This window comes from Colletotrichum costaricense (genome assembly GCF_030867565.1).
Source record: "Colletotrichum costaricense strain IMI 309622 chromosome Unknown Scaffold_17.1, whole genome shotgun sequence".
Lineage (NCBI taxonomy): Eukaryota > Fungi > Ascomycota > Sordariomycetes > Glomerellales > Glomerellaceae > Colletotrichum > Colletotrichum costaricense.
The window spans coordinates 93,398-104,811 of NW_026848246.1; the positions used below are offsets into that span (position 1 = coordinate 93,398).

An 11,414-nucleotide genomic window follows, 5' to 3' on the forward strand; every position below is an offset into this window, starting at 1 on the left:
GCAGGCGATGCTAGAGCAAAGAGTAAAAAAGAAGCCTTGCGCTTGGACTTGGGCGGCAATCAGAATCGAGGCTAGCGGCGGTGTCGTGCCGGCAAAGACGTAGCAAAAGTGAGTCGGGCAGAAAGCGACAGACAGTAAAATAGGTGGTGAGGAATGCTGTGCTAAAGGCGTCGGTAGAAAAGGAGCCGTAATTGGACGAGTGTGATCGGCAACTAGAAGCAGAGGCGAGATCTGCACGGGAAGTGTCCAAGCCTCGGATTGATGGGAAATGTGGACGAGGGTGGAAAAGGGTAGGTGAGATATAAAGTAAGGTATGTGGATGATGAAGGATGATGGATCGGTGGATGGATAGGCAGGTAATAAGCGTCGGTAAGGAAGATAGTTTGGGGGGGACAGAGGCTAAGGTATGGGTATCCGTACTACAAGCCTACGAGGATCAGAAGAGAGTTAGGTCGGTGTCGCTCATGTGTGAAATGCGGCCAAGTGGATGGATGTACCGTTTCTATGCCTTCGTATGCTTGGCGGCCAGGTATGGGGGTCAAGGACTCAATGGCACTAACAGAAGCCGCTAGCGCTGGGAGGGGAAAGGTGAAGAGGAGAATTTCGGCGGCGGCTTGTTTGTCGAGGTGAGGCGGCTTGATGCTACTCTGGAGTCTGAAGGGGGGAAGTCGGCAGGGGGGAAGACTCGTAGTGTTTTCGATCTCAACGGCTGGATCGAGGGTCTCAAACAAAGACTACCGTGTATCTGTAAGGTATGGCGCGGATGTTGTGCCGTATGGAGGTTTGTGGCGAGGTTTGTAGGCAGATGATTCTGCAAGAAGACAGAGGCACAGATGTGTATCTGCTTCAGAAGATGCTTCGGAAGATGGTGGAGAGGGGGACACCCAAAGGCTACGTTATGATGCACAAAGAACAGAGAAAGACGAGACAAGATGGAAGAGGGAGCATCAATTATGAGGAAGAGAGGGAACCCCGAGTTGTGCGATGTGAATGAAGGATGGTGGGGTGGCAGGGCGGGAAACGGGGGAACCCAGGGACTTTGTTCAACAGCTCAGGAGGAGATTGGAGAGGGGAGAGAAAGAGCGGTAGAGAAGGCAGCCGTCAAATAGAGAGAGGTACGGTTATTCGTCTGTTTCTCTCTGTGTAAGGTTTGCTGCGTGTGTTGTGTATACTGTACTTGTTATGTGTGCCAGAATGCGTGTGTTTAGTAGGTGTGTGTACGGAGTATGCGAGAGCGATGCAGAGAGGATGCAAAGCAAATGCAGCCAGTGCAAAAAAGCAGGAGAAGAGGAGGAGGGGAGGAGAGGACCTGAGATGGAACCAGAGTCTTGAGGTACGTACTGCCAACGTGGAGTCCCATCGTTAGAGAGCAGGGGGGAGGGGTGGATGAGGAGAAGGGACGGACGAGGGCAAGGAAGGACCACCGCTGCATCGCATCGGGCTGGAGACTGGAGACGGGAGAGAGCGAGTGAGGAGGTGGCAGGCCGGGCAAGGGCCAAGAGAACACACGGAGACTCCACACCAGGGGCGTGTTGTCAGCATAGGAGGGAGCGGTACGTTCCCATGCCCGTACCTTCTTTCCGCAAGACAGGGGGACCTCACGGGGGTACTGTTGTCACTGTGAGGAAGAAGGAGCCATGGATGAAGGATGATAGAAATGGGAAGGGGACAACGGACGGGAAGGGGAGGAGAAGGGAAGGGAAGGGAAGGAATGGTGGAAGGACGGATAGAAGGAAAGAAGCGCACAACTTACGTAGGTAGGTAGGGAAGAAACCGGACGGTACGTACTCTGTGAGTCTGTACCGCAGACTGGAAACACCTCACCTCCAGGTCACACCCACCACCACCACCACCTGCTGCCTCAGCATCTCAAAATCAAGATGGAAGGAACGGACACGGAGTATCCTGCAGTACGTACCCACGAACGGTGTAAGGCAAGGTACGTACGGAGTATTCCATCTTCATCTCGTCTCATTGGATTCGTCAACGTCAACGTCCACGCTTCTCTTTGCCTCGCTTTCGAATAATCGGATTACAATGCAATACGACCTACAAAGTTGAAGTGCTTCGGCTTTGGCTTCAAAAAAGACGGGTGCCGGGGTTCGGATGTACCTTCCAATCTCTCAGCTCTGACATCTCACACTCCCGTCTACATACACTTGATGGACGCTTCACGCTTGATCTGATGATCGTTTCGAACGCACTCAGTCACTCACACTGTCCACACATGCAAGGGAGAATCGGAAATCTCCATTCTCGGTCACAACAAAAACAGGACCCTGGACATCCATGTCCATCTACTTCTCCATGTCTGCCAGCGGCTACTGGACGACGACTTGACACGGGGGAATGGCGGCTCATCGTCTTTTGAAGCCCGCCTCGTCTCCATAGTACATGGCACTATGAATACTAGCGACTCCATCCACCTGCAGGCCGCACGCCGCACGCCGCGCGAAGATCTTGAGCTTTACTTTTCTGACGAGGGGCCTGCCGCCACTCACTGGCCCTTACCCAGTACGCTACTGTACTACACTAGCCTTCAACCCTCCAAGTCAAATCTTTCGAAGTCGAGAATATCGATTCAAAGCAACATCTACTTCACTGTCTCCCACCACTTCCTGTACCCTCGCTGCGAAACCAGCCGTCATCACTGGGGGCGTATTGAGCTATCGTTCAATGACTGGCCGCCATTACTTCAGGAACAGAATGTGGTCCCGCGAGAATATCACTTTGTTGTGGTGTTCTGCATCGCTTGCTCTATCCGTCCCACATGGCTTCAACGCGGCAGAAGTGATGGGCACGCTGGCACGTCGCATGGAACGTATTCGCGAACACAATAGCTGCAGATCCCGACCCCAGCCAGCTTTTTTCCATGTACGCTGCCTGTACGGAGTAATATGGAGTATTAGTGAGGGCGGCTATGAGGCAGTGGGCTCAACGGTCGACGTTCAATCTAATGTCTCGCCGCCAGGGACCACCTATGACAGTGGGGCTCGAAGTACGCACACACGCACACAACAAGTCTATCAAAAGTCTAACTAGGTACGGCCAATCTCGCCATTGGCAGAAGCCAGAATGTTTCTCTACGAAACCACCATAGGCTTTTACAACATGGAGCTGAGATCTATCTTTCATCGGCGCGGATGAACTGCACATTGATCACAGCGATGAGGGAGTCTCGTCACTATGAGTCAGTCATTCTCAGTGCAGCCATCAATTGGCCAAAATCACAGCAAGATATCCAACTCTCGATTGCTTGTTGAAAACGGTGTGAAGGGACACTTCTCCTCACATAACACAGCGGCTCTCCACAGACTGGCCGACACAACGTTACGTACTTGACCTTATCTCAACCTTTCCGATTTCGATCGAGGCGTTGGTGTACGGCCACGGATGGCCAAGCCCCGGCGGCCTAGCACTGACATGCAGCTGCACCGTCTTGCGGCAATATGCAAAGTGCGGCACGGAAGTGGCAGAGTCAGAAAAGCGCCTCCTCCGGCCGCCTATGTACCTACCTGACTGACCACCCGGCCATCACCCACACGATACTTACCATGCAACGCCCCCGACGTCGAGGAGGTTTACGGCCGTTGCTTGCACTACCTACACCAGACGCCCAGAGTCCGCGTCCTGTTCCCCCGCCGAGTCGCAGCCCTTTCTGATGAGGAGGGCAACGCCATCAGCCGTCTCTGGAGACAACACAAAGGCATCGGCTCTAGCACATGACATCCTTGCCTTACCTTGCCTTGCCTTGCTGCTCAGGGCTCAAGCAGTCTTCACAAAAGCCTCAGAGCTCCTCTTCGTGTTTCTCGATTGGAATGATGGATGCCCGACATACCCAAGCAGCGCTAATCAGAGACATACTAGTGGTCTACCCCGAGACCTAGTCTCATAAGAAAATGACGAGTCGTCAATCTTCTTTTGCACCTAATGCGTTTTCACCTAGTGGTGCCTTCTTAGCCCTATCACGATACGAATTCGGCACATCGACCAAACCTTCTTGGGCAGCAGCCGTCACCGCCCCAGCCTTCATAGAAATTCTCAGTTTCTCACATCGGACGTGGCTCCGACATACGGTGCCGTCTGCGCCGTTAACTTTGCACGGGCGCCAGTGGACCATCGACTGCCCTTGCCATGTCCGTGCTTGAGGTCTTATTAACAGCGCCAATAATAAGGAATTAAATACAACCTAACATCAGAGCCTGCGACTGGCTGGTGTACGATCGGCGCTGTTGAATTGCAAAACTGCAAAACTCTCGGGCGGCCGTGCCATTTCAACTGTCTATCACGGGAAGAATACCGCCTGCCGGACAATGCGAGATACCGTGTCGGCTGCCGGCCGAGAAGATCGGCGACCACAGATACGACAACACAAAACCGCCTACGAAAGCAGGCCCGAAAGGATCGAAAAGCGAGAAGAGTTGATGCTAAGGGCATGGATCATACCATATTGGCCGTCAGTCCTGCTCAGTTGCTAGCTATGCTTGGAAACCAAACCAAGCGCACTATACGTCCGGGAAGTCCTCATCGCTCAACCTCTGGATCCTCAAAGCGGTTTCGAAAATCACAGTCTGCTGCAACCCTCTTGTTCTTCCCCTCCCTTCCTGGCAGTAAGTCGCTCGACCATGGCGAACGCAGCTCCGAGCTTCCAGACCGCAGCCACAAAGTGTACTTGGTACGGATAGGGGACCAAACACAGTGTCTTCCAGGCCTTCTCGAACAAATCATTTAGCGGAGACAAGCAAGGATGAAACATCTCAAAGCAACGGGCCCCATCGATCGCCACTACTAGCTAGCCCTATTCCTCCTCGACTCCGTAGGTATTCGTGCCATTATCCAGACGCTCATTCTGGCCATCGGCGGCTGGTCAACGGCTTCAATTTCGGGTCTCACCACGCCTAGGGAATTTGCCCGACTTCATTCGTACTGATAACTCAGATTAACATTATTGCGAGGCAAAAAAGGAGACGCCCGGAGAGTTCAATCTCGCAGCTCAAACCTTGTCCGCCGCTCGTGACCTTGCACTGCAGAACTGTCCAAGTCTGGCTTGTGCCTTGAGTTATTAACAGCATCAATTGGTAGGCAAAGAAAGGTTCAGGGTCCAGTCCCCAACGCTGATGGCAGTTGGATGAGGATGCGACGGCACTTTCTTCCAGTGGCACCTTTAACTCCAAGCCGAATCATCCAACGCTGCTGATAACACTAACCGGAAATGACGCTCAGAGCCTCAAAAGGAGGGTTCTCTCCATCACAAAACGCACACGTCTTCAGTGCTTTCGTTGGTGAGAACCGCAATCACGCCAATAGCCGGGCCTCAGACTTCCGATGGACGAGGCCGGCGCAGCCTCCCTCATTCATCAATCAAAGCGGGGAGACGACGCTGTCTCTGCAGCTCATGCATCCAACGGCCACCTGTCCATCCACTCGATGCCTGCAGCGTGCGATCCTCTCTTGCGGCCTCCTTGTTCTCTCGCTTGCTCATGCATGCCGCTGCAGATCAAGCGGCCTGCCAGCCTCTAGTCCCAACCATCTGACCCATCATTCATTCTGTTAGTTTTATTTTGATGCGTTGGCGGTTTTGCCAGACCGCCAGCAACTGGTTCTACGTCTTTTCACTTCTGGCTCTTGGCTCCTGCGCATCCTATGCCACCCGATATGGGCTCTCGCTCAAAGAAGTCTACGGGGTAATACATAAGATGAATCGCTGGTGTTTTTGGCTGACAATGCCAATGTTCGTCAAGGCCGGTCGCCTACGCACTGCGGATACACAAGTCGAATACTCTTCACAGTGAGCGAGGCAGAGGGAACGCAGGTGGCTGGCGGCACTGACCTTGTCCGCGGTTAAGAGCTTATTCACGCGTACTCATAGATGAAGAAGGTTAACGACACAAGCCACAATCGCCCGGCTACCGATCTGATAATTACACCTTGTCCGGGCTTCCACGGGGTTTGTCAACGAAGGGTCTGAGAAAACGGACTACCGAGGATGGACGTACCGGTCTGTATCTATGCCTACACACAACCCGCTATAGGGTGTGTCTAGCCAGTGTGGTGATAATCGGTGAGCGCATCAGTCAACTCTGCTGAACACATTATTACCCCGCAAACTTGTTGGTTACAGCCAACTGATGTTCTGACGCAGCAAAGGCCCAGTCAGTCTCCAATCGGACCGTCTAACTAGAAACGGTCAAATGAGAACACAACGAGACGGGCAGCCTGTCAATTGTAACGAACGAGCTGCCCGGCTCCCTCCGCCCGGAGCAACCGGGGCAAAGTCAGGCAACTCATTGAGACGATTAGTAGAGGTGCCCGCGAAACAGTCGATACTGGTGTCAGGGAGACCCCCGTTCTCTCAAGATGCGCCAGTCCATCCTGACCAAAGCAGCTCGTACACCTATTTCTCCGAATTTTACGAAGTAGAGGTACATAGGTACAGCCTATAAGTCGTCAGGAAGTCTGCAAGTTGCCAACGATAAAGCGTTCATCAGCCCTGTGTTTCCATGAAAGCGGCAGCGCCATTGAGTTGACCCTCCAAACGCTGACCCCTTATTCGGTGGCGGCAAGCTCTCTGGGCGGGCAGCTGAGGGTTTATAATGCAAGTTCAAGTCGGCCAAGTCTTCCGGTATCATCGCGGCCGCGAGTATAGCGGGCGGAAACGGCTTGGAGAAGATGTGTCCTGGTGGAGCTCCTATTGCAAACTCGGTCCCATGTTGCGGCAAGCAGAAAAGGGCAGCTTTACCCTGGTTCACGTTGAGAGTTCACGAATTGAACACGCAATGCAGCTCATCGGCAGGGCGACAGGGTGAGGACTGGGTACCAGACCCGAAAACCACGGTGAAGCATCTTCAGCCATACAAAGACGTCGCCAGCACCCACACGCCCGAGTTTGTTCAGAGAACGGCGACATGCATATTGGCCGCTGCGTGGTTTGCGATATCCCATGACGAGCGGCAGGTTTCTCCGAGTTCGATGCGGCGCCATGTCCGATCTCAGAGAGACTACATTCCACTCGCGCAGGTGGGCAAGAGTGGCCTTGCGTATCAGGAAAGTCATCAATCTGACGTTTGACACTGCATGTTGTCGCTCATAGCCTTAAAACACGCGCATTGCGGCATGCTACCTCCGTCCGTGTTGGAACTGACTTGCAAATGTAACAGGGCTCAGTGCACTGAGCAAGCAGCATAGGTGCCGAAGCACATGTAGGAAAAAGCATTTTGTTCCTCCTTTGGCCAACCTGCAGTAAGAAACTCTGCTCTTTCTTCAGAACACGTTCTGGATAGCACTCGGTACTCAAGTCGATCCGCGGGACGAAGCGACTACGCGTACGTGTTCGAGATAATCCAGGAGGAACCTTGGCCGAATTGCAGCGTCGACAAATTAAAGTGTCTGAGGACGAGGCACGAGCGCTGTTTGACTCCTAACTAGGCTTTTACTTGCAAGCTCATTATGACGGGGCAGAGGTCACTTTGAAGCTCTGATCGATCTGAAGTTCTCTTCACAGTGTGGCAGCTATCCTACGAAATCATCTCTCATCTGCATATAAACCTCCCAGGGGCCACCCATCCACACCAACAGCTTCCCTAGCTGCACCGCTTACATGAGTGGCAGCGTCCCCTTGAGAGGTGCGATACAGTCATTTTTCGGGAGGGAGAAGGGCCTGCAACAAGGCGGATCCTCAATAGAATCGGTTGGCAGCCTACGAGCTGTCGTATGTCGACAAAGAACGGGACACGCTGGAGTAGGAGGCAACGAATCAACACAAGCGAGCTCCATTGATTCACGGCACCTGATCTCGTGATGCTGCCTCGGCGGTTAGGCGAGCAATGCATGTGCCGGATCGTCTTTCGTTGGGGGGCTATCGGCTTGTACGATGCGGAGATGATCAGGGGCCGACCGCTGATGGAACGCCGCCTCCTTTTGCATCCGGCGCCGTCGACAGCCTCACACGCACGTGGGAGACAACTGATGAAGCGCGCGCGGGGGAGCTTCCGCAGTGATTTATGAGTTTAGAGCTCAGTGAGCTGCGTCGTCTTTACGAAAACAACTTGGCCCCGTCGCGCGGTTTAGAGTTTGGGGACCCTGGCCATTGACGAATCCAGAGTCAGAACAGGGCCCGTCTTGTTCGCGCAGTGCGCGCACACGATGTTGCAAGAAACTCCGCGCGCTTCCGCCAACAACCCATCAATCACATACTCAGGACGGAACCGTCTAGTGGCAGCTGGCACCGAGTCACCCACAGCACGCAGGGGATACCGATCGCTAGCTGCAGCTCGAACTATAGACGGATGCTGCATTTTTGCCCTGACATACCCACGCGTTCAACCGACACGCCGTATTGCCTCTAACGCGAGGTTTAAAAAAAAACGGCGAATTGTTGAACACGCCATTGCCGTCGCGATTCACGAAGAAGGGGAGGGGCCCGGGGCCGAACGGGGCATATCCTCGAAGTACGAAGTACAGACATACTATGCATCTTGTCATCGCACATGGGGCTGCATATCCTCTTCGTGGGGATGGCCTGATATCTGCTGCCCTTCCTCGAGTCTCGTGTCTCGTGTCCTGAAAGACCCGCCGGAACAAGAAGGAAGCAGGCTGCTGGAGTCTGGACAGTGAGTGAGTGAAAACAAGAGAGAGAAAGATGCCCCTGCTCTCTTCCTTCGCCTAACCTCCTAGTCAACTTGTTTCTCCCTGTAATCACGCTACGCGCAGAAAGACGGCCGGCCGCCCGCCAAGTATTCGCGGAAGCAGCGCTGCCAGATCCGGAGTGGGGAGCGCTCTCCTTTGTGGTTTAGAGCTATCATGGCTGCCATGTGGAATTGACTGACTAGCGACGGGGACAGGCTGGGAAGTTGTGGCTTTACGATTTGATTTGATTTTTTCTTGCTCTCGAGGGGTTGGTGGCTATCGTCTGCTAGCGTCCGCCCACTCAGAGCTTCCACTCGAACTGGGGATGTTCATCCGCTCATCGGTGCGATCGCCCTATTCGGGATGCAAAACCCGTCGATTTCGTTACAGTAGCAACGAGCAACGGAACAAGTTTGGTGGATGGGGGGAAGAACAGACGTGGTCAACCGTCAACAAGTGTTCTTCATCTCGTTTCAACCCCGTAAAGTCGCTCCTCTATCCTCTGAAGCTCGCCTGGGATCGGCTGACTTGCAAGAGGTTGGAGTACAAGCTTGGCTGTTCTGATCGGAAGTGCCATGTGGTTTGTGGCAGGGCTATCCATGAGCGGCCGTCTTCGAGACGATTCTGTGTCGATATTGCTCTCCCTCGCTCAATTTACCCTTTTTCTCCCTCTGGAGTTTCTCCTCTCCCCCACCGGGACAGAATTGCTGTGGATACAGACTACCGACCCGACCGTATCCGACCTTCCAGAGGCCGCGTTGACGAAGAGTAAAGACCAAAACTAAAATTGAACCTAAGCTTCCGACGCGGACGGGAAGCAGCAATGCCCGCGTCGTTCGGCGCCTTGCTTCATCCATGGTTCGGAGAATTGTTACCATACTTGGTACGTACGCGCCGCATCGCGATCACGCAAGCCCGCGCGTCCAGCAGCGGCTCTATCGTATCGTGGAAACATGCATGTATATCTACTGTGTAGTAGTGATGGTTACTCCATACGCCGGCAGCCGACTCTTTCGACCAACAGGCCTCGACAAGTTACAGGTCACAACACGTCGCAACAGCAAGACCCTATCCGCAAGGATCCCAATTCGCCAACTCGGACTTCATGGGGAACTTTGCTTTCTCTCCTTCCTCTCACATGCGTGAGAACATCTCCCATCCCGCGCAGTCATGCAGATCCCATCGGACGTACCATTTTCCTAAAACGGGAGCCGGCCATTGGGGCCCGCTGAGTACCACTCCTTGCCCAGCTTACTTACGGAGACTTGGGTGTTGGAACACTCGTTCAGAGTCTCTTTCTCTCTCACACCCCTGTTCCAACAGCGCCAGCAAAGGGAACAAGGCCTGCTTCGGGCGAAGAGTCGCAATGTGGATGATGTGTCCGGTCTCTTTTTTTTTCCTCTCTCTCTTCTGATCGACCGGTGAACCTTTGAAGAGGGGGTGTAAGCACGGCACGGCTCGGCCTGGTAGCTTGACTTTTTCCCCCCTCGACGTGCGACATGCAACATGGTACCTACTAGTACTTGGTAGTCAGCCATCTGCTTTTTGTGTGACGAGTCTGACCAAGTTATGAGGGTTGTTTCGGTAGGTACGAAGACCTGGGGGTTCGGACTTTCGGTCTGCTGCTTGAGGCTAGCGCTCCGTTGGCACATCTTCCACGTTTTGAGGCGCAAACAATTGTACGATGATGATGTGAAGGCGCGCGTGAAATGGGCTCAGAATGATGATGTTCTTTGGGTAGCTTGCGACGCCTCCTGTTGGACCGTAAAGTCTATAGCCAGTGATGTCTTGATTCTACCTTGCACACGGAGTAGTCAACGGATCTAATCCAATCATGGTCACCGAGACCTCTCATCTACGGCCACAGCTCAATCTTCTCCCACCCATTCACCCTCTCCGCACCCTCCGTCTCCTTCCCCTCGGCCTCGGCCCCGACAAACCGGTACAGATACCGTCTCGGGTCCTCCGAGGCGCTCAGGTCCGTCTGATCCACCTCGGTCGGCACAATCACCACGACCCGGAAATTCTCCCTCGCGACCTCGTCCTCCAGGTCCTCGACCTTTTGCCCCAGCTTCAGCGTGTCCGAGGGCGGGTTCGCGGCGCGGGACGTCCCCGGGACCGGGTTCCTGAACGTGCCGCGCATCATGGGCGATAAGTTTCCAAAGTGCGCCGTGACCTCGCGGGCGAAGGACCAGTCCTGTTCCGAGGAGCCGATGACGGTTTTGCCGGAGGGGATGTCTTGTTCGCGGCGGCGTTTGGCGTCTGCTGGGGTGACGGTGCGCATGCGGGCTAGGAGGTGCTCGCGGAGCGCTTTGGCGCCGGAGGAGGAGGAGGAGTCGATGTCCGGCCCGAGGAGGAAGGCTTCGCCGCGGATGCGCCATTGGACTTTTGCGTCGGTCCAGAAGCATGCTTCTACGGGGCCGCCGCCGCCTGATTTTTTGACGTCGTCTTTTTCTCCGTTGGAAGTTAGGAAGTCGGGCACTTTTGCCATGCGGGCGTCGGTTGTTAGGGTCAGGAGGTCGGATTCGTAGAGGGGCGGGTTGAGGTCTGCTGTGTTTTTTGGGTTGACTGGGAGGGAGGCCCAGAGGCCGCGGAAGATTACGGTGCGGAGGCGGGGGGTGAGAGAGGAAGAGGATGAGGAGGAGGAGTGGATTGTTGCGAGGTTGAATTCTGGTGAGGCCATGTCGTTTACGTTTTTGAGGAAGGGGGCGCGCCAGGGCGCTGGGCCTGGTGAGGCTTTTGATGTTGATGGGGAGGAGGACATGGTGCGCGATGAGTTTGGTGAGGAT

The 11,414-nt window shown here is 54.3% G+C and overlaps 2 protein-coding genes across 2 annotated transcripts; one reads left to right on the top strand and one right to left on the bottom strand.

The window, feature by feature from the left end:
• Positions 1–2,402: 2,402 nt before the first annotated feature.
• On the top strand, positions 2,403–2,840 carry CCOS01_13210 (uncharacterized protein; the record flags this gene model as incomplete). The annotated part of the gene is made up of 1 exon (XM_060461356.1): positions 2,403–2,840. One exon carries the CDS (start codon positions 2,403–2,405, stop codon positions 2,838–2,840), a length of 438 nt encoding a protein of 145 aa, XP_060307784.1.
• A 7,640-nt stretch (positions 2,841–10,480) lies between these two features.
• On the bottom strand, positions 10,481–11,389 carry CCOS01_13211 (uncharacterized protein; the record flags this gene model as incomplete). Its single annotated transcript, XM_060461357.1, has 1 exon — positions 10,481–11,389. One exon carries the CDS (start codon positions 11,387–11,389, stop codon positions 10,481–10,483), a length of 909 nt encoding a protein of 302 aa, XP_060307785.1.
• Between the last annotated feature and the right edge of the window lie 25 nt (positions 11,390–11,414).